Genomic DNA, 20,969 nt, shown 5'->3' with positions numbered 1-20,969 from the left:
GGAATACCAGGTTCGAAATGATATTTTGTATGTGAATAATCGATTAGTTGTGCCGAATGTTTCGGATTTGAAACAGCGAATACTGACCGAAGCGCACAACAGCCGATTTAGCATTCATCCTGGTGGCAGAAAAATGTACAATGATTTAAAGACACAGTATTGGTGGAAACAAATGAAAGCTGATGTGACTACATTTGTAGCCAAGTGTCTAAATTGCCAACAGGTGAAAGATGAGAGGAAGAAACCTGGAGGACTACTACAGAGTTTGTCCATTTCTGAATGGAAATGGGATCACATTTCCATGGATTTTGTGACACAGTTGCCGAGATCCTCCCGAGGTTGTGATGCGATTTGGATCGTGATTGATCGATTGACCAAATCTGCATGTTTTATTCCATACAAGATGACCTATAGATATGATCAGATGGCCAATATCTCTGTTCGAGAAGTGGTGAGACTGCACGGAGTGCCGAAGTCAATTGTTTCAGACCGTGACCCTCGATTTACTTCGCACTTCTGGCAGAGCCTGCAGCAAGCTCTTGGTACGAAGTTACAATTGAGTACCGCATATCATCCACAGACTGATGGACAGTCAGAGCGTACGATACAGACATTGGAAGATATGCTGAGAGCTGTAGTGCTTGATTTTAGCACTGGATGGCAAGATGCATTGCCTCTTTGTGAATTTTCGTACAACAATAGCTATCAAACGAGTATTGAGATGGCACCATTTGAGGCGTTGTACGGGAAGAAATGTCGATCTCCTCTTTACTCGGATGATATCTCTGAAGTTCCTGAGACTGGACCTGATATGATCAAAATAAAATAAAATTTTAAAACTTCCGCTGCGTTTGGGCGTATAGAAAACCAGATCCAACACTTTATTCACGGCATCTTCTTTGAAATGCTCTATCCCCTTGATACCGCATAAGAGACCGGGTCATGAATGACTTGGGGGTATTAAATGGATAGGCTAAATCAAAGCTAATATGCCGGGCACTCTCCTCATCAGCCGGGCATTTATTCTTTCCCAGGAAATTAAGAGCCCGGGCTATTGTGCAAGCTCCCGGATACTTTCTATCCGAGCTATCTCGAGAAGCGCACCACACTCGAGTGTATCGGTATGAGCTATCTAATCTGTCAGAACAATATGGGTTTGGCGTATTTTAGAAGTCATCAGAAGTAAAAGTATGGGCAACCGACTTGCCATACTAAGCAGGTGGGTACTGAAAACAAGGTAATGATGAGATCTACTCTTATAAATAGCAGGTGCATTTCTCATTTATAGATCTTGGAATCTTTAATTATCAAGCACTCACATATATCGTTTGTGTTCTTCGTATTCAACCTGCTGACTTAAGCATCAGAGTGGCCACGTCGGATACCCATCCGGCGCCCATTCACGGGTTCATTTCCTGTTTGCAGGTCACAGCTGAAGACTTCTCGGGCTCCTGGAGATATGTAATGCCCAGAAATTTAATCCTGTTAATCCGTAATTATTGAATTATAATTTGATATGATTATGAAAGGATTAATCGGGACACGAAATACACGTATGTGTGAAAAGTGTGTGTATGTGCAAAGGAAACAGCACGCACATGCGCGGACAATGCGCGCACATGCGCGCATCGAACAGAAGGGTTCGCGCATATGCGCGAGTGATGGCGCGCATATGCGCGAAGGGGACAGTAGCCCCCTAAATTTCGATTGGCCCCGCGCATATGCGCCGATAGCGTGCGCGCATATGCGCGAGGCGAGGTGTGCAGCACGCGCCGAGACATGGTCTCGCGCATATGCGCGAAGACAATGCGCGCATATGCGCGAGAGGATTTGCGCGGAATTTTAAGGCGACACGTAGCTAGTGCATGCACGAGTATATATATGTATACATACAAAATTTGTAAATCGGAGAGAAAAAGAATTGGAAGCCGAGGGATTTTGATTTCAAATTCTACTGTGAAATATCCGTCCGTCTGAATTATAATCCGACTTCGGTACCGAGTTCCTATCGACGTAGGCTACACTTTGACGTAAGTTTTGCTACGTTTTGACATGCTTGGAAATTATGCTATTGTCAGAATTAAATAGGATTCATATATGATGTTCTTGACATGTTAGACATCGTAGAATCGAAGTCAGATTAAGAAATAGACTGATTATGGAATTGTTATGATTTTCTGATTATAATCAGTTGCTATTGGACAGATATGGATTATGGATTGATTATAGATTGAATGGGATATAGGTTATGGATTATAACTGTTATCTAATGATGTTGTATTGACGGGAATATTGAGATTGTACAGTTATGCCGTCAATTGTGAATTAAATCCAGATTGATCAAGATTGTTATGGAATTGACTAGTATATTGATATGAGACTATTGATATTGTCAGTACCAGACAGGCTTTGAGTTCAGGACTTTGACTGAGCGGGAAACCGAGACTGCAACGAAAGGTATAAGTCAATGTGGTATTGGGAGATGGACTTGAGTCGGTTTAGACTTGGGTTTCCCTAAATCACATACTTTACTTTATTGCATTGATATTTGCATTTAATTGATTGATATACTTGTTCTCTTGATTTTAGACAGCAGGTATTAGAGGAGTCATCTTATGACAGAAGTGCCGTTAGTGGTGGGATTACCACGGGCACATTGCACGATGTCATAAGATGGTGTATTGGCGGATGTGCCAGAGTCTGTCACTGGATGTTTGGCTATCGATGTGGATAGGATGGTGGCTTTTTCTATTACTGTTAATCAGTATTGTATCGATGTGGATAGATTAGTAGCTCTTCTATTACTGTTAATCGATGTCATATCGATGTGGATAGAATTAGAGTTGCTTCTATTACTGTTAATCGGTACTATATTGATGTGGATAGAATAATAGCTTCCTCTATTACTGGTAATCGATACCGTATCGATGTGAATAGAACTGGAGTCTTTTCTATTACTGTTGATCGATACCATATCGGCGTGGATAGAACTGAAGTCTTTTCTATCACTGTTAGTCGATATACGTATGCCAACATCTGGAAACCGGGATCCCTAGACTAGGATTGAGTCTAGTCTGAATTATGATTGATGTCGACAGTTTGATTTGAGATTGTTTATGTTTCAGATTTTGATACATATTCATGTTACCTGATTACATGCTTTATATTGTTTATATGATTGCATGTTTCATTGATTTATACTGGGAATTATATTCTCACCGGTATATCCGGCTGTTGTCTTGTCTGTATGTGTACTTGACAACAGGTGGGACAGGTCCAGGGTCGAGGAGATGAAGAGCTAGAGCGTGATTAGAGTGGTGGCACCGAACTTGGAATAGATGTAGGGTTAAACACTTGACTTTAGTTTAAACCCTAGTTGGAATAAATGTTGAAATACAGGATTTGTATTTTATATACTGATATGTATATATGTTTTAATTTCACTACATTCCGCACTTTAAAAAGAAAAAAAAAATTTAGACCCTGTTTTATAATTGATTAATTAGTCCCAAAGATGATTTAGAACTGGATTAGCGTCCGAGTCCCCACAAGATGGTACATGTACATCGGGAAAAGGTGGTGGTCTTCCGATTACAGGGCCTCCCCCTGTCATTACTTTATCCCCGGAGGAGTTGGCTCGTATTATATCCGAGGGAGTGGAAAAAGTTGTAGCCCAGAGAGCTGCTTCTCATCGAGCCACACATGCAGGAGGAGAGCAGGAGGGAGAACATGAGGTGGGGGAAGATGAGGCAGGGAGGGAAGACAGAGAGTCAATATGAATGATATACATTACGTATTTGGCTGCATTGATATGGTTTTAGGTTGAATAAAATTACCACGGTGTCTTATTTATTTATTTTTTTTTTGCATACTGTGCCGGTTAATCCAATGCCCTTTTAGAACAACTAGCTTGATGCACGTGCATTGCACGTAATATTAATTATATTATAAAATTTAAAAAAATGATTTTTTAAAAAACAATTTGAATCATTTTGTTATTTATTTGGACTTAATTTCTTATCATATTAGACGATTTATAAGAACTTATGTAACTTATTTTCAAAATTGTTTTCCAAATTAAAATTTAAGCAGTTGATTTTATATTATATAATAAATTATAATGAACATAATACATAGAACAAAATGAACTAAAACAAATTTTTTAAAAAAATTATATATTCAAGCACCACGTATAAAACATAATAACCTAAAAATCAACAAAATTATGGATTTTATCAATGTATAAATCATAATCTCAAAAAGAGAATCATACTAAAGACAAATAATTATCAATTTAAAATCATTGTGACTAACTTATAAAAAATATTAAAACAAATGAAATATTGATAGTAAAATATAACTCATAATATTTAATTTAACCTCCTAAAGATTTTTTTAACTTTTTATTTTTACAATTCTATATCATGGATAATAAATTCTATATATCGATATTTCGTAGACTAACATTGATGACTATTAATTTCTTGTTAAATAGGTTTTAAAATAATAAATAAATAACATATGTAAAGAAATGCACATTCAAATAAGATTATATGGTAAATATCAAATAAAATCATATAATAATTATTAAATATAGATTTTAAACTATTAGTATGATTTTCACAATTAAAATTTGAAATATAATAAAATAAAATAAAATTTCATATATCTTTTTTTGATACTATAATTCATTAGTTAATTAGACATTGCGCTAAAAATATAATTACAAAATTACAAAAAAATTATTGGAAAAAAATGTAGAGAGAAAATTAAAAGGATAAAACATTTAAATGTAGTATAAAGATGAGTTACTTGATAAAATTAATATAAGATTACATTATATTCTTGAAATGTGTATAGAAGGCTAATTTTGTCATTGCAAAATTAGAAAACAATGTCTTTTATCCACATTTTTATAGGTATATAGATATAAATTACAAAATTACAATAAAATCATTGGAAAAAAATGTATTGAGAAAAGTAAAACATTTAAATGTAGTATAAAGATGAGTTTTTTGATAAAAATTAATATAAGAGTTACATTCTATTATTGAAGTGTGTATAAAAGGTTAATTTTGTCGTTGCACAATTGAAAAACAATGTTATTTATCCACATTTTTATAGGTATATAGATTTAACGAGGAAATGTGTGATGGTAAAACTCAAGTGAGGAATGGAATACAAAGGTATAGTGATTTTTATGGTCATAACTCACACCGTCAAATTATCAGTTGTTTGGGTTTATCTACATTATTCTTGTCGTCTATGCACAGTCCAACTTACCCACACCTTTTTCAGTACAAGTGTTTGCAATTAGGGATGTCAATGGGTCCGGGTTTTACCCAGACCTGTAATCGACCCGCGTGTATGGGGTGGATTTGGGCATACTAAATGGGTTATGGAGTAGGTCTCGGGTTCAATTTTTCAGACCCGTCCGGATATGGGGCGGGTCATGGGATACTATAATACCCGCCACATTTCCGCCCCATATATGTGGATATAAATATTTTAGGGTTTTAGTTTTATTAATTTTCATTATTTTAGTAGCTCACCTCAACCATAACGATTTTGACTATTCTTATGTCAAGTGTTGCATTTGAATCTGCTTTTAGCAATAGTAGAAGAATAGTTGGTCCTCATCTTAGTAGACTTAAATATTGCCTACTCGCTAATTTTATATTGATTTGTTTAAATTATGTTATGACTTATTTTTGGGGATGTCAAGATTTTTTTGGAGAGCTAGTAACTCTTTTTTTATGTAAATCTTTATGTCGTGAAAACACTTTGTTTATTATTATTAAGTGTGGTCGAAGACATAAATTAATTTTTCACAATGTTGTATTTAGAGGTTTGTCTGTTTCATAATTCAATCATGTGAGAAGAAATATTATTTTTTTATTTTAAAAAAATTCGGGTCTCACGGGTCTACCCGAACCCGTTTCGTATTTGAGGTGGGGTGGGTCCGAAATATATTTAACCGGGGTGGGGCGAGTAATGAGTCAAAGTTTTTTTCATGGGAAGGGTCTTGGGTTTAGCCAAACCCGCCCCATACCCGTCCCATTGACATCTCTCCTTTTGCTTCTGTTTAGCCAAACCCGCCCCATACCCGCCCCATAGTGAACTGAAACATATGTAGATTGATTGTGCGTTGATTGGGTGCAACCCAACTCTATATGATCTTTTTGGCAGCTTCATCCCGCGAAAGCCGACCCGATGAAGGCCGACTTAGAATCAAAATGTAATGTGGTAACGCAGTAATTTCTCAATGACTTTTTGGGATGATACATATTTTTTTTTTTTGTCAACAATCTGATGGAGTTGGGATTCATCGTCTCCTTAATTCTCCACAATTAGGGGTGATCAAATTTTTTTATTAACCGCCCGAACCGAATTGCACTGCACCGTTTTTCATAATATTTTATAAAAACCGCGATTAAAATATAAATCATAAACCGCACCGCATACGCGATTCGGTTAATTTTTTTGCCAAGAACCTCACCAAACCGCACCGCCTAAACCGTTTGCCATAATATTTGACATAGAATTATAATAATTTGTAAACAACATATTCAAATAAAGAAGTCATCATTCATTATATCCTAGCTCTCTTTAAAATTATTATTCTTACAAATAAAACTTATCTTTTTCTTAATTATTTTTCATATCAGTCTTTTATTAAAGTATCATATCAGTCTTTTATTAAAGTATTTATATTTTTTGCTACAATATTTTGTTTGTAGTTTGAAAGTAAAAAAAATGATAAAATAGTGTAAATGTCATTTTTGTTGTGAATGTGTTGTGTTGTTAAATTATTAACTTAGTTTTGAATATTGATTACTGTTTAATCTATTTTGATCTTTATATGTTTTGAACTATATTTTATATTCAAAACAATATATTGTTGATGTTTTCAAATAAATTAGAATATATGTTCTAATATTTTTCATTAAAAAAACCGTAAAACCGACCGCAACCGCTTGAAACCGTTCAAAACCGCAAGACTGATTTTTTACGTAAAACCACGATTAATTTTTCAAAATACTAACCGATCGCATATGATAATTTGGTTTGAATTTTTTTAAAAAAATCGCAAAATCGCACCATGATCACCCCGATCCACAATCTCTTTATAATTGATATTTTGGATATTTCATCATACATTGACGTGACATAATTTAATTTAATTTAATACAAAAAATTATCTGGAAATGATTATTAATATGATGAATTATGCTTTGTTATCCACTCTATTGACAAACAAAGGTATTTATGAAAATAGTCGAAAGTAGCATTCCAAAAATGAAGATTGCTATTATCACTGCATTAATTAATATGTGGAATATTATTGTTTCCAGCATTTTATTTTCTCTGGCCATTAAAGATGGAATGCAAGTTGATGATGCTACACATACATATACATATACATACATAAATATAAGACGATGTTGTTATTTTATATTATCAAATTTTAACGTTGGTCTTTTGTCATAATTAATTTTACAATTTTAGTATTTTTATCGACGTAACGATGTTACATCACTACAAATACGTAATTTTAGTCTTTATGTTGTTATTTTATATTATCAAATTTTAGTATTCTTGTAGTGCATGACTCCAATTTGGCAAACGTGGCACACAAGCAATTTCGATAAAAAAAAATTATCAAAAATTGAAAGATATAGTTTATATTAAAATCAAATATCGATCATAAAAACGAGCAAACTTTTTTAAAAAAAAAATTACTGGTTTTGGTTACAAATACTTTCTCAGATCTCAAAATTTGTCTTCTCATGTAGATATATCTGTTTTAAAATTTTAAAATATTATATAAATAAACTCATTAAAATACTCTAGATATAAATAATATAAATGATATCATAATTGCAACACGTAACCTTTCGCTTATATTTTCGCTCTTTCTGTCGTGGTAGGATGGCATTATAAATAATTCAGTATTTTGATGTGACCTCGTGCGCATTATTATTATTATTATTATTATTATTATTATTATTATTATTGTCGGGAAATGATTAATATATTTAAGCCTGAACTTTATCTAATTATTTATTACGAGAAAATGAAGCAAAGTGAGCAGATTCGATGAACAGCCGCCTTTGTCTTTTATACATTACACATTCTGGCGTGCTACGCACACATTCTATTGCAAAATTAATGAATTTAGACACGTATTTCTTGGTCGATACTCACTGTCCTAACATGAAATAATAAATTCTTTATCCATTTTAACACGAGAAATACGACCGGTTTAGCTTAAGTGAAGTATCTAGTTTAGATGTGTGAATAAATAGAGTCAGTTCACAAGTTTTTCGAGTCGATATGAAAAATATTTCATTTGTATCCGAAATTATCAAATATGAAAATCGAAACGATTGGAAAATGCTACAACTGAAATTAGGTAAGTTATGAAATTAAGTAGAATTTTCTTCCATAATAACCATAAAAAAGAAAAAAGAATTAATTGAATTCAAGGGCAACTTGACCGTCACTAAGATAAGGAAATGCCCACTTGCACCACAAGGGATGAATATCATTAGGTAGAAATGGCCCCTACACCAACCCATTAGATGTAAGACAAAAATTATGTGGGACGATTTTATGGATCGTATTTTGTGAGATGGATCTTTTATTTGGGTCATTCATAAAAAGTATTACTTTTTATGCTAAGAGTATTATTTTTTATCGTGAATATCGATAGGATTGACTCGTCTCACAGATAAAGATTCGTGAGACGTCTCACAAAAGATCTATTCTAGATGTAGAGCCCAACTCGGGATATACTCATACATTACTTACATTTCATGCTATACATAGTTATAAGCAGTTTTTGTGTGTAATGAAGATTGTAATGTTTCATTTTGGTGATGAGTACCCTCCCATCATTATAATGTTCAATAGTTCGTGAACCGCTCATAATTTTGATATTTTATTAATATAAATAAATAGATTTCAAATATTTTTTAATTATAATTCGTGAATATATTCGAATTTTTTTTTTATCCAAACTCGAATTGAGCTAACATAAGATTATAATAAGTAGAAAATTCACCAAAGGAGGGCCCAGATCTCTTATTCTTCCTCCTTCCACCTACGTTCCAATGAAAGACACATGCTCCACTTTTAGATACAGTATATATATACCCCCTAAATCTCCGCTTCCGAGAATAATCTAATCCTGCACTCCCTCTGCGCGCATTATCATATGGCCGTCGTCCGTGAACGCCGCCACCTCAATCTCCGTCTCCCCCTCCCTGAACCCACCGAGCGCCGCCCTCGATTTCCTCTACCTCTCCCTCCATCTGCCATCACTTCTAGTTCTACAACAAGCACCACCATCTCCGCCGCAGACCTCGAGAAGCTTCAAGTAATCGGCCACGGGAACGGCGGCACAGTCTACAAAGTCCGCCACAAGCACACCTCGGAAATCTACGCACTGAAAGTCGTACACGGCGACAGCGACCCCGCCTTCCGGCGCCAGGTCCTTCGAGAGGTCTCCATCCTCCGCCGTATCGACTCCCACCACGTCATCAAGTGCCACGGCGTGTTCGATATCCCCGGCGGTGATATCGCCATCTGCATGGAGTACATCGACATGGGAACTCTCGAAACACTCGCTAAAAACGGCGTCTCTCTCAGCGAACAGCTCCTCTCCAAAATCTGCCACCAGGTACTGAGCGGGCTCGAGTACCTTCACTCTCACAAGATAATTCACCGGGATTTGAAACCCTCGAACATATTAATCGACAGCAAGATGGAAGTGAAGATCTCCGATTTCGGAGTGAGCAAAATCATGCAGAGGACTTTGGACCCCTGCAATTCGTACGTGGGAACCTGCGCATACATGAGCCCCGAACGATTCGACCCGGATACATACGGGTCAAACTACGACGGGTACGCCGGAGATATATGGAGCCTGGGATTGACTTTACTGGAACTGTACATGGGCCATTTCCCATATCTGGCGCCGGGGCAGAGACCCGACTGGGCGACGCTGATGTGCGCCATATGCTTCGGAGAGCCGCCGAGCTTGCCGGAAGGTGCATCGGAAAGTTTCAGGAGTTTCATCGATTGCTGTTTACAGAAGGATTCGAGTAAAAGGTGGAGTGCGACGCTGCTTCTGTCGCACCCTTTTGTCAGCAGTGTCGGCCGGAAACTAAATTTCTCCGATCATTCACCGGAATTTTGAAACCCCGCGGCTGACGGCGTAGCCGTTTAGTGCATAGCGAAGCAGGCTTTTCTTGTAAATTTAGTGTATATTCTTCTTCTCCCGAATCTGTCTGCTCGGCAGAGAATTTGATCCATTTCAGCAGTCAATTACTGTAGAAATTAGGAGAATCAATAAAAATAATTCAAAAATTTTATTTAATTATCTTGAATTTTGGCTTGAAATTCACTGTCCAAATTCCTCCACGATAATTCATGCACTAATAATTCAATATAATTTTTTTCCAAATTCAAATTCAAAACATGACAATCGATTATTAATGTAACAGCTGAAAAATATTGTAGAAAATATTAAAGAAGATTTATTTTTCCATCTAGGACTAAGGTAAAATCTTGAATCTTGGATTTAGAACAATGTCTGATTTTTACTTATATGTTTTATGAAAATTTAAAAAATAATAAAATTTAAGCAATGCTCATTTTATTTAATAGAGAAATTAGAGAGTGCGAATATTCGATATTTATACATTATGAATAAATTTAAAATCGAGGGGATGAATTTCAGATTCATAAAACTCAAAAATATTTAGGTAAATGCCAAGAATTTAATTTTTTTTTTTGACGGTGTAAATGCGATGAATTTAGATAACATATATAACATTTTAAAAAAATCAAATGACTAAACTTTCAAACTCGACGAATAAATATTTTTCTAATTCCTCATTTTATTTTCTCCACCCAAATTGAATATTACACACTACACAAGAACTAAAATGTGAAATAATTTTGAATAATTGCGTAGATTAAAGAATCAAATTTGATAATAATTTCATAACTAGACGATATTATATTTTATTTCAATACGTAAAAACACAACTGAAAATTCTAGCTTAATTAGTTTTGGTGATTTCTAAGCAGATTCCGATAACCGGCGCCGGCGGTAGGCGGAGGCTGCCCCACCCCCAATTAATGTGCCCCCTAAATAAAAACAAAATAAAAATTATAATAAAATATTAAATAAATATGACCCACGTGCTTTAAAAGATAGCAAGTAGTTTCCATCGTTGCCAGCTTGCTTTTTTTTTTTTTTTTTAATGATTTATTTGTTTGTTGTTATCGTTACTAAGCGTCCACTTGTATGATTTGTCTAGAGCCCAATTCGGTGAGCTCAAGTTGCTTGTTCAATTTGGTATTTCATTAAATATATTTTAACTAAGTTTTCAAGGTGGAGATTCTATGCAAGTTTAGTTACGTAAGATAATGATTTTTAAATTGGTAACTTGTCAAAAGTTTAGTTTTATAAAATAATTTGGAATTTTTTTGTCATAAACTACTAAATTCATCGAATATGATTTATTTGACATCAATTATGTTATATGTGATACATGTAGAGACACATATAGAGAAAATAAAGCTTATGTTGTACAAATTAAAATTAATTTTGATGATAAAGACATAAAAATGAAGCAATAAGACTCTCAATACTTCAAAATCGGAGGAACGAATTTTCTTTTATTTTTGTTATGTGTATTTTAATGTGTGTAATATAAGCTCTTTTTTTTGTCATATGAGTCACGTAGTAGAGTATCATTGTCAAATAAGAAATATCCGATGGATTACGGGATTTCAGGAAGGAAAAAAAAGAGACCATTACAAACAAAAAATAAAAATTTACTGGATGAAAATTAAACGTTGATAAGTTAGAAAACTAAAACTCAAAACATGTTAACTTACGATACTAAAATTGCAATTTTCCGTAGTTTGTATTTTTGTAAAATGTTTTCTCATCGAAATGCGGACATGGTGTCGAAAAATAATGACACTGTATCGAAAAAATGATAATATGTCCTCGAAAATTACTGATTTGGCCACATATATTGTAACGTATCCGATACCACATCATGACCGAAATAGAAATAATATACAAATTAGTGGACTATATCCGATAAGATGATAAAAAATGAAAAAACGTTCGAGTTACATGACAAAAATATAATTTTCTTATCATACTTAAAGTAAAATATAACTATGCGACCGGAAAAAATTAAGTAAAAGTAATCAACCATGATTAATTATATTAAGAAAATTAAGTGAAGTGCGAGAAAGTGGACATTAGTTGAGAAGCACGTGGGGAGCTTGTTGAAAATATATTTAAAAGCGATGGGAAATTTCGATGCATTGAGAAACCAATGACACGGAAAATGCGATGAAATTTTAGGAAATACCTTTAAAAAAATAAAAGATAATACGCTACACTATGTTTGTGGGCAGATTCCGGTATTGGATGCACGTATAACAAAATAGATAAAAATTTGTGTAAAACGATCTAACGGGTCGTATTTTGTGAGACATATATCTTATTTGGGTCATCCATGAAAAAATATTACTTCTTATGTTAAGAATATTATTTTTTATTATGAATATCGATAGGATTGACCGTCTCATAGACAGATTCGTGAGACCGTCTCACAAGAGACCTACTCAATAAAATATGTCGACTATGAAGTGTATTTTGAACAATGTTGTAAAAAAAGTGACGAGCGACCACACGTTATTGTTAAGTTTCAAGCTTTATAAGATTAAATTAATTTATTACGATTTTAAGCATTAAAAAATATTAAATTTTTTTACATAAAATTTCAATTATTTTAAGCCAAACAATCTATTAAATTAAGATTAAATAAATAATTTTAATGTTCTAAAACACGGATGCTTAATCATAATTGTATTAAGAGAGTTTTTTAGAATACTGATTTTAAATGATACAAGAAGGCTTTTTAAGGCAATTCTAAGAACATCTACGCTAGTTATTTTACTGCATCTTATACGGTGTATTTCATCCGGAATATAAAATAACAAGAAATTTTTTGGAAGTTTATTTTGGGTAACCTTTTTTAAAAATCTAACTACATGTATTTACTGTTAGAGTTTTTATTCTCAAAATCATGTTTTGCACGTATACATGAATATAATATGCGGAAGCTTTAATCGAGAATTATCTCCGATCATTGAAAATCTGTTGAAACTTTCTGATTTTCTTTCGATTGAAGCCTTCTAAACACTCCAACACTCCTTTAGATGTTGTATTTGTTAGAGAAAATGTGAATAAAATGGAAATGTGAATGGAAATGTGGTTGTCCCACATTGGAAGCTTAGGAAAATGATTTCCTCCTTATTAGTTCTAGTGTGGACTAAGGGTTTGGGCCCCAAGGGGTATCAAATCTTTTAGAAGGGGGGAGACGATGCTAGGCTAGGTCTCGGTGAACTACTAAACACACACGCGCTCGCCCGACCCGGCCCGACGCGGTGCGGTGAGGTGTGGTGTGGTGTTTGACCAACATTAATCTTTTTGGACCAAAATTATTTGATGGAATAAGTTTTGTTGGTGTCCGAAAACAGAAGCTAATGCGCCCTTGCGCGTGTTCATGCGCGGATGCGCGCATTCATGTGCCCGCGAACAGAAGGCAACGCGCGGCCGCGCATGATGTCGTGCAGCCGCGCGCGACACACTGTTTTTCAGTGGGCGCGGACATAACAGGGCGCGCGGACGCGCGCGCCTTGCTGTGCGGAAGCGTTCCTTCACCGAAATCACATGTCTGTTCACCCAAAGCATGCACCTTTGTGCGAAAGATTGTGCCCACTCGAGATGATCTTTGATACTCTATAAATGTCCCTCACTTGCATTCATTTAAACACTTTTGGTTGCATCAAAATTCTTTCCCACATATTGCTGCAAAATTTCGTTCTACTCACTTGAAGGTTGTTGCAATCTTTGTTCGTTGCAATCTTGAGTTTGTTGTGCTACTACTCTTGATCGAAGTCGTTGTATCTTAGGGACGATTGTCATTAATGTAAAGCACTTGTATACGGGCAATATCGTATTGCGGATAAAGGATTTATCCTTGCCTCGACTGAAAGAACCGTTGCTGTTACTGTGTTCCAGAATCCGAGAGAGAAGGACATCACCAGGTTCGAACAACACTTTCGAACATTTCCAAACAACAATCGCAAGACGATATTCGTGTTCTACTATCTTTGAATTCTGAAAATGTCGAGCACATCATTCTCTCCCATTGCTAATGCTCCTGCTCATGGTGAAAAGCCATCGAAGTTCACCGGTGCCGACTTCAAACGTTGGCAACAGAAAATGCTGTTCTATCTCACTACCCTAAGCCTCTCTCGATTTTTGAAGGAGGATCCACCTACAATTGTAGAAGATGATACCGATACCCAACGAAGAAACGCTGTGGAAGCATGGAATCACAACGATTTCTTATGCAGGAATTACATCCTAAATGGACTTGATGACACACTTTATAGTGTCTATTGTTCAGTAAAGACTGCAAAGGAATTGTGGGATTCCTTGGAGAAAAAGTACAAGACGGAGGATGCGGGCATCAAGAAGTTTGTTGTTGGGAAATTCCTAGACTTCAAAATGACTGACTCCAAAACCGTGATTAGCCAAGTGCAGGAATTTCAAATCATTCTTCATGACTTGCTTTCTGAGGGAATGTTATTGAATGAGCCCTTCCAAGTAGCAGCACTCATCGAAAAGTTACCACCTATGTGGAAGGACTTCAAAAACTACCTCAAGCACAAGCGCAAGGAAGTGAAACTCGAAGATCTAATAGTGAGACTTAGAATCGAGGAAGACAACCGAAACTGTGAGGCCAAGACATATAAAAGGGCGATGGAATCTGAAGCTAAAGCAAATCTAGCGGAATCAAGTACCAGCCACAAGAGAAAGCGACTGAACGATGACAAGAAACAAGGAAAAGCCAAGAAGTTCAAAGGGAACTGCTTCAATTGTGGCAAGCCGAATCACATGGCAAAAGATTGCCGTCTTCCAAAAAGAGACAATAATAAGCAGAAACAAAGGCAAGCGAATTTCGTCGAAGAACGGTATGTATCAATTGATATGTCGCAACTTGATTTATTTGTTGTTGTATTTGAAGCCAACTTGGTGGACAATCCAAGAGAGTGGTGGATAGACACCGGATCTACTAGCCACATTTGTGCCGAGAAGGAGATGTTCTCATCCTACTCTCCCAACAGTGAAAGGAAACTATTTATGGGAAACTCTACAACGTCTGATGTCGTAGGAGTTGGAGAAGTAGTGCTGAAGATGACTTCAGGCAAAGAAGTAACGCTCAAGAATGTACTGCATGTGCCGGACATTCGGAAGAACTTGGTTTCTGGTTCTTTGTTGAGTAAGGCCGGTTTTAGGCTTGTGTTCGAATCGGACAAATTTGTATTAACCAAGAGTGGTGTTTTTATAGGCAAAGGGTACCAAGATAATGGGCTCTTTAAGATGAATGTAATGAATGTTATCCGCCAAGAGGCGAAGAATAAAGTTATAAATTCTGCGTACTTGATTGAAAGTTCAAATTTATGTCATGAAAGATTGGGACATGTTAACTTTAACACGTTGCAAAGACTTGCAAACCAAAATGTAATACCTACATTTAAAAAGGATCCACAACACAAGTGTGAGATCTGTGTTGAAGCAAAAATGGCAAAGGTCCATTTCCATTCGGTAACAAGAAGTACTACGCCGCTTGAGTTAATCCATACTGATATATGTGATTTGAAATATGTTCAAACTCGAGGTGGCAAGAATTATTTCATAACATTCATTGATGATTGCACAAGGTTTTGCTATGTCTATTTATTAAAAAGCAAAGATGAAGCAATAGAAACATTCAAAGCTTATAAGATTGAAGTAGAGAATCAAATCAGTTCAAAGATCAAAATGATAAGAAGTGATCGAGGTGGAGAGTATGTTGCTCTGTTTGAAGAATTTTGCACAACATCGGGCATAATTCATCAAACTACAGCCCCATACTCACCTCAATCAAACGGAGTAGCAGAACGCAAGAATCGTACTCTTAAGGAGATGATGAATGCGTTGTTGATAAACTCAGGCTTACCCCAAAACTTGTGGGGGGAAGCGATTCTCTCAGCGAACTACATTCTCAATAAGATACCATTCAAAGGAAACAATGAGACTCCATATGAGAAATGAAAAAAGCGTAAACCATCTTACAAATACCTCAAAGTGTGGGGGTGTTTGGCTAAAGTAGAAATACCAAAGCCAAAACAAGTTAAGATTGGGCCTAAAACAATTGACTGCATCTTCATTGGATATGCAACTAATAGTAGTGCATATCGCTTCTTAGTGCACAAATCTGAAGTTCCTGATATCAATGAGGGAACGATAATTGAATCAAGGAACGCCGTATTCTTTGAAAATATGTTTCCTTGTAAAGAAAGGAAAGAATCCCGTCTAAACAAAAGACCTTATGAAACTTCGATTGCACCCGTTCAAGGCAATGAAGATATAAGGCGCAGTAAGAGAGCAAGAGTTGAAAAGTCATTTGGTCCCGATTTTCTAACATACATGTTAGATAATGAACCAAGAACTATTCAAGAGGCTCTATCAAATCCAGAAGCTCCTTTCTGGAAAGAAGCAATCAAAAGTGAAATAGATTCCATAATGTACAACCACACATGAGAGTTAGTTGATCTTCCTCCGGGTTGTAAACCTTTAGGATGCAAATGGATCCTTAAGAGGACATACAAAGAAGATGGATCTATAGATAAATATAAAGCTTGATTGGTTGCCAAAGGGTTTAGACAACAAGAGGGATATGATTTCTTTGACACATACTCTCCAGTGACGAGAATCACATCTATTCGTGTTCTCATAGCCATTGCAGCGTTGCATGACCTTGAGATTCATCAAATGGATGTTAAAACAGCCTTTATAAATGGAGTATTGGAAGAAGAAATTTATATGGTACAACCCGAGGGGTTTGTTGTACCCGGACAAGAGAAAAAGGTGTGCAAACTTGTCAAGTCCCTATACGGACTCAAACAAGCACCTAAACAGTGGCATGAAAAGTTTGACACCACAATGATATCAAATGGTTTCAAAATCAATGAATGTGACAAGTGCGTCTACATTAAAGGAAATGAAAATGTATATGTAATTGTTTGCCTTTATGTAGATGACATGTTAATCATGGGAAATGATCATGAATACTAAGAAAATGTTGAAAAAACATTTTGATATGAAAGACTTGGGGTTATGTGATATAATATTAGGGATTAAAATCTCTAGGAATTCTGAAGGAATTATATTATCACAAACTCATTATGTTGAAAAGGTTCTTGAAAGGTTCAAGGCACTCGAAAATCCTTCAGCAAGAACACCTTTAGATTTGGGTGTTCATTTAGCAAAGAATCGAGGAGAACCTATTGATCAACTAGAATATGCAAGGATAATCGGTAGTCTAATGTACTTGACTAATTGTACCCGACCAGATCTTGCATATTCCGTAAACAAGTTAAGTAGGTTTACAAGCAATCCAAAGAAGGATCATTGGAAAGCCTTGACGAGAGTGCTTGGATATTTAAAATACACCATAAACTTTGGATTGGTATATACGAAATATCCAGCAGTATTGGAAGGATACTGTGATGCAAATTGGATATCTGACACAAAAGACTCCAAGTCCACAAGTGGATATGTGTTCACGATTGGTGGAGGAGCGGTGTCATGGAAATCTTCTAGGCAAACATGTATAGCTCGATCCACGATGGAATCCGAATTTATTGCTTTGGACAAAGCAGGAGAAGAAGCCGAGTGGCTAAGAAACTTCCTAGAAAATATTCCTTGTTGGAATAAACCAGTGTCTTCTATTGTTATTCATTGTGATAGTCAATCAGCAATAGGAAGAGCACAAAGCAGTATGTACAATGGTAAGTCTCGACATATTCGTCGAAGACATAATACCATAAGACAATTGATCTCAAATAGGGTTATCTCTGTTGAATATGTGAAATCAAAGGAAACCTAGCGGATCCGTTTACTAAAGGTATAAATCGAGATCAATTGTACAAGCTCATAAGGGGAATGGGCTTGAAAGCCACAAAATAAAAATGTTTATAGCGGTAACCCAACCTTGTGAATTGGAGATCCCAAAACCTTGGTTCAATGGGAAAACTAAGTTATAAATATTGGTTGAACACTTGGAAACAATGAAGGCTCATTCCTAAAATGTCCAAGTAAAATGTACCTGCGACATGTGGTGATGTTAATTTATTTTAATGATTCCTATACCTAAGAGGTAGAGTATGGCAGGATACTCTTGATAGGAAATCACCTATGTAAGTGCGAAGTGATGGCCGCTTCAAGAACACTTATGAATCTAAGATATGGTCCAGGGCCGAAACGGACACAACATGAGAACAAAATTTGTTAGAGCTATTATTGTGTAAATGCTGTTGACTTGATTTACATAAACGGTTGAATGGTTCAAGACATCGCGTCACCAAGCAACTAGTAAATCCGGTAGTATTTTACTACGGAAGGTTCAAAGCCAAAAACTACCTTTCCCGATGCAATAATAGTTCAAAAGAACTTTCAAGTGGATCTGCATACATGCATAAATTTCATTCATGTGGGGGATTGTTAGAGAAAATGTGAATAAAATGGAAATGTGAATGGAAATGTGGTTGTCCCACATTGGAAGCTTAGGAAAAGGTTTTCCTCCTTATTAGTTCTAGTGTGGACTAAGGGTTTGGGCCCCAAGGGGTACCAAAGCTTTTAGAAGGGGGGAGACGCTTCTAGGCTAGGTCTCGGTGAACTACTAAACACACACGCGCCCGCCCGCCCGACCCGGCTCGGCGCGGTGCGGTGAGGTGAGGTGTGGTGTGGTGTGGTCTTTGACCAACATTAATCTTTTTGGACCAAAATTATTTGATGGAATAAGTTTTGTTGGTGTCCGAAAACAGAAGCTAATGCACCCTTGCGCGTGTTCATGCGCGGATGCGCGCATTCATGTGCCCGCGAACAGAAGGCAACGCGTGGCCGCGCATGATGTCGCGCAGCCGCGCGCGACACACTGTTTTTCAGTGGGGCAGACAGAACAGGGCGCGCGGCCGCGCCAGTTCTCGTGCGGACGCGCGCGCCTTGTTGTGCGGAAGCGTTCCTTCACCGAAATCACATGTCTGTTCACCCAAAGCATGCACCTTTGTGCGAAAGATTGTGCCCACTCGAGATGATCTTTGATATTCTATAAATGTCCCTCACTTGCATTCATTTAAACACTTTTGGTTGCATCAAAATTCTTTCCCACATATTGCTGCAAAATTTCGTTCTACTCACTTGAAGGTTGTTGCAATCTTTGTTCGTTGCAATCTTGAGTTTGTTGTGCTACTACTCTTGATCGAAGTCGTTGTATCTTAGGGACGATTGCCGTTAACGTAAAGCACTTGTATACGGGCAATATCGTCTTGCGGATAAAGGATTTATCCTTTCCTCGACTGAAAGAACCGTTGCTGTTACTGTGTTCCAGAATCCGAGAGAGAAGGACATCACCAGGTTCGAACAACACTTTCGAACATTTCCAAACAACAATCGCAAGACGATATTCGTGTTCTACTATCTCTGAATTCTGAAAATGTCGAGCACATCATTCTCTCCCATTGCTAATGCTCCTGCTCATGGTGAAAAGCCATCGAAGTTCACCGGTGCCGACTTCAAACGTTGGCAACAGAAAATGCTGTTCTATCTCACTACCCTAAGCCTCTCTCGATTTTTGAAGGAGGATCCACCTACAATTGTAGAAGATGATACCGATACCCAACGAAGAAACGCTGTGGAAGCATGGAATCACAACGATTTCTTATGCAGGAATTACATCCTAAATGGACTTGATGACACACTTTATAGTGTCTATTGTTCAGTAAAGACTGCAAAGGAATTGTGGGATTCCTTGGAGAAAAAGTACAAGACGGAGGATGCGGGCATCAAGAAGTTTGTTGTTGGGAAATTCCTAGACTTCAAAATGACTGACTCCAAAACCGTGATTAGCCAAGTGCAGGAATTTCAAATCATTCTTCATGACTTGCTTTCTGAGGGAATGTTATTGAATGAGCCCTTCCAAGTAGCAGCACTCATCGAAAAGTTACCACCTATGTGGAAGGACTTCAAAAACTATCTCAAGCACAAGCGCAAGGAAGTGAAACTCGAAGATCTAATAGTGAGACTTAGAATCGAGGAAGACAACCGAAACTGTGAGGCCAAGACATATAAAAGGGCGATGGAATCTGAAGCTAAAGCAAATCTAGCGGAATCAAGTACCAGCCACAAGAGAAAGCGACTGAACGATGACAAGAAACAAGGAAAATCCAAGAAGTTCAAAGGGAACTGCTTCAATTGTGGCAAGCCGAATCACATGGCAAAAGATTGCCGTCTTCCAAAAAGAGACAAGAATAAGCAGAAACAAAGGCAAGCGAATTTCGTCGAAGAACGGTATGTACCAATTGATATGTCGCAACTTGATTTATTTGCTGTTGTATTTGAAGCCAACTTGGTGGACAATCCAAGAGAGTGGTGGATAGACACCGGATCTACTAGCCACATTTGTGCCGAGAAGGAGATGTTCTCATCCTACTCTCCCAACAGTAAAAAGAAACTATTTATGGGAAACTCTGCAACGTCTGATGTCGTAGGAGTTGGAGAAGTAGTGCTGAAGATGACTTCAGGCAAAGAAGTAACGCTCAAGAATGTACTGCATGTGCCGGACATTCGGAAGAACTTGGTTTCTGGTTCTTTGTTGAGTAAGGCCGGTTTTAGGCTTGTGTTCGAATCGGACAAATTTGTATTAACCAAGAGTGGTGTTTTTATAGGCAAAGGGTACCAAGATAATGTGCTCTTTAAGATGAATGTAATGAATGTTATCCACCAAGAGGCGAAGAATAAAGTTATAAATTCTGCG

At 36.7% G+C, this 20,969-nt stretch overlaps 1 protein-coding gene across 1 annotated transcript; it reads left to right on the top strand.

Annotated features, from left to right (window-relative positions):
* Positions 1-9,151: 9,151 nt before the first annotated feature.
* LOC140803391 (mitogen-activated protein kinase kinase 9-like) lies at positions 9,152-10,394 on the top strand. Its single transcript, XM_073159259.1, has one exon. The coding sequence runs from the start codon at positions 9,221-9,223 to the stop codon at positions 10,202-10,204; it is 984 nt and encodes a 327-aa protein (XP_073015360.1). The 5' UTR covers positions 9,152-9,220; the 3' UTR covers positions 10,205-10,394.
* Positions 10,395-20,969: the final 10,575 nt, after the last annotated feature.

This window comes from Primulina eburnea, chromosome 10, assembly GCF_022965805.1.
Source record: "Primulina eburnea isolate SZY01 chromosome 10, ASM2296580v1, whole genome shotgun sequence".
Classification (NCBI taxonomy): domain Eukaryota; kingdom Viridiplantae; phylum Streptophyta; class Magnoliopsida; order Lamiales; family Gesneriaceae; genus Primulina; species Primulina eburnea.
The sequence above is the reverse complement of the archived record's forward strand: the minus strand, read 5'-3'. Positions and strand labels throughout refer to the sequence as shown.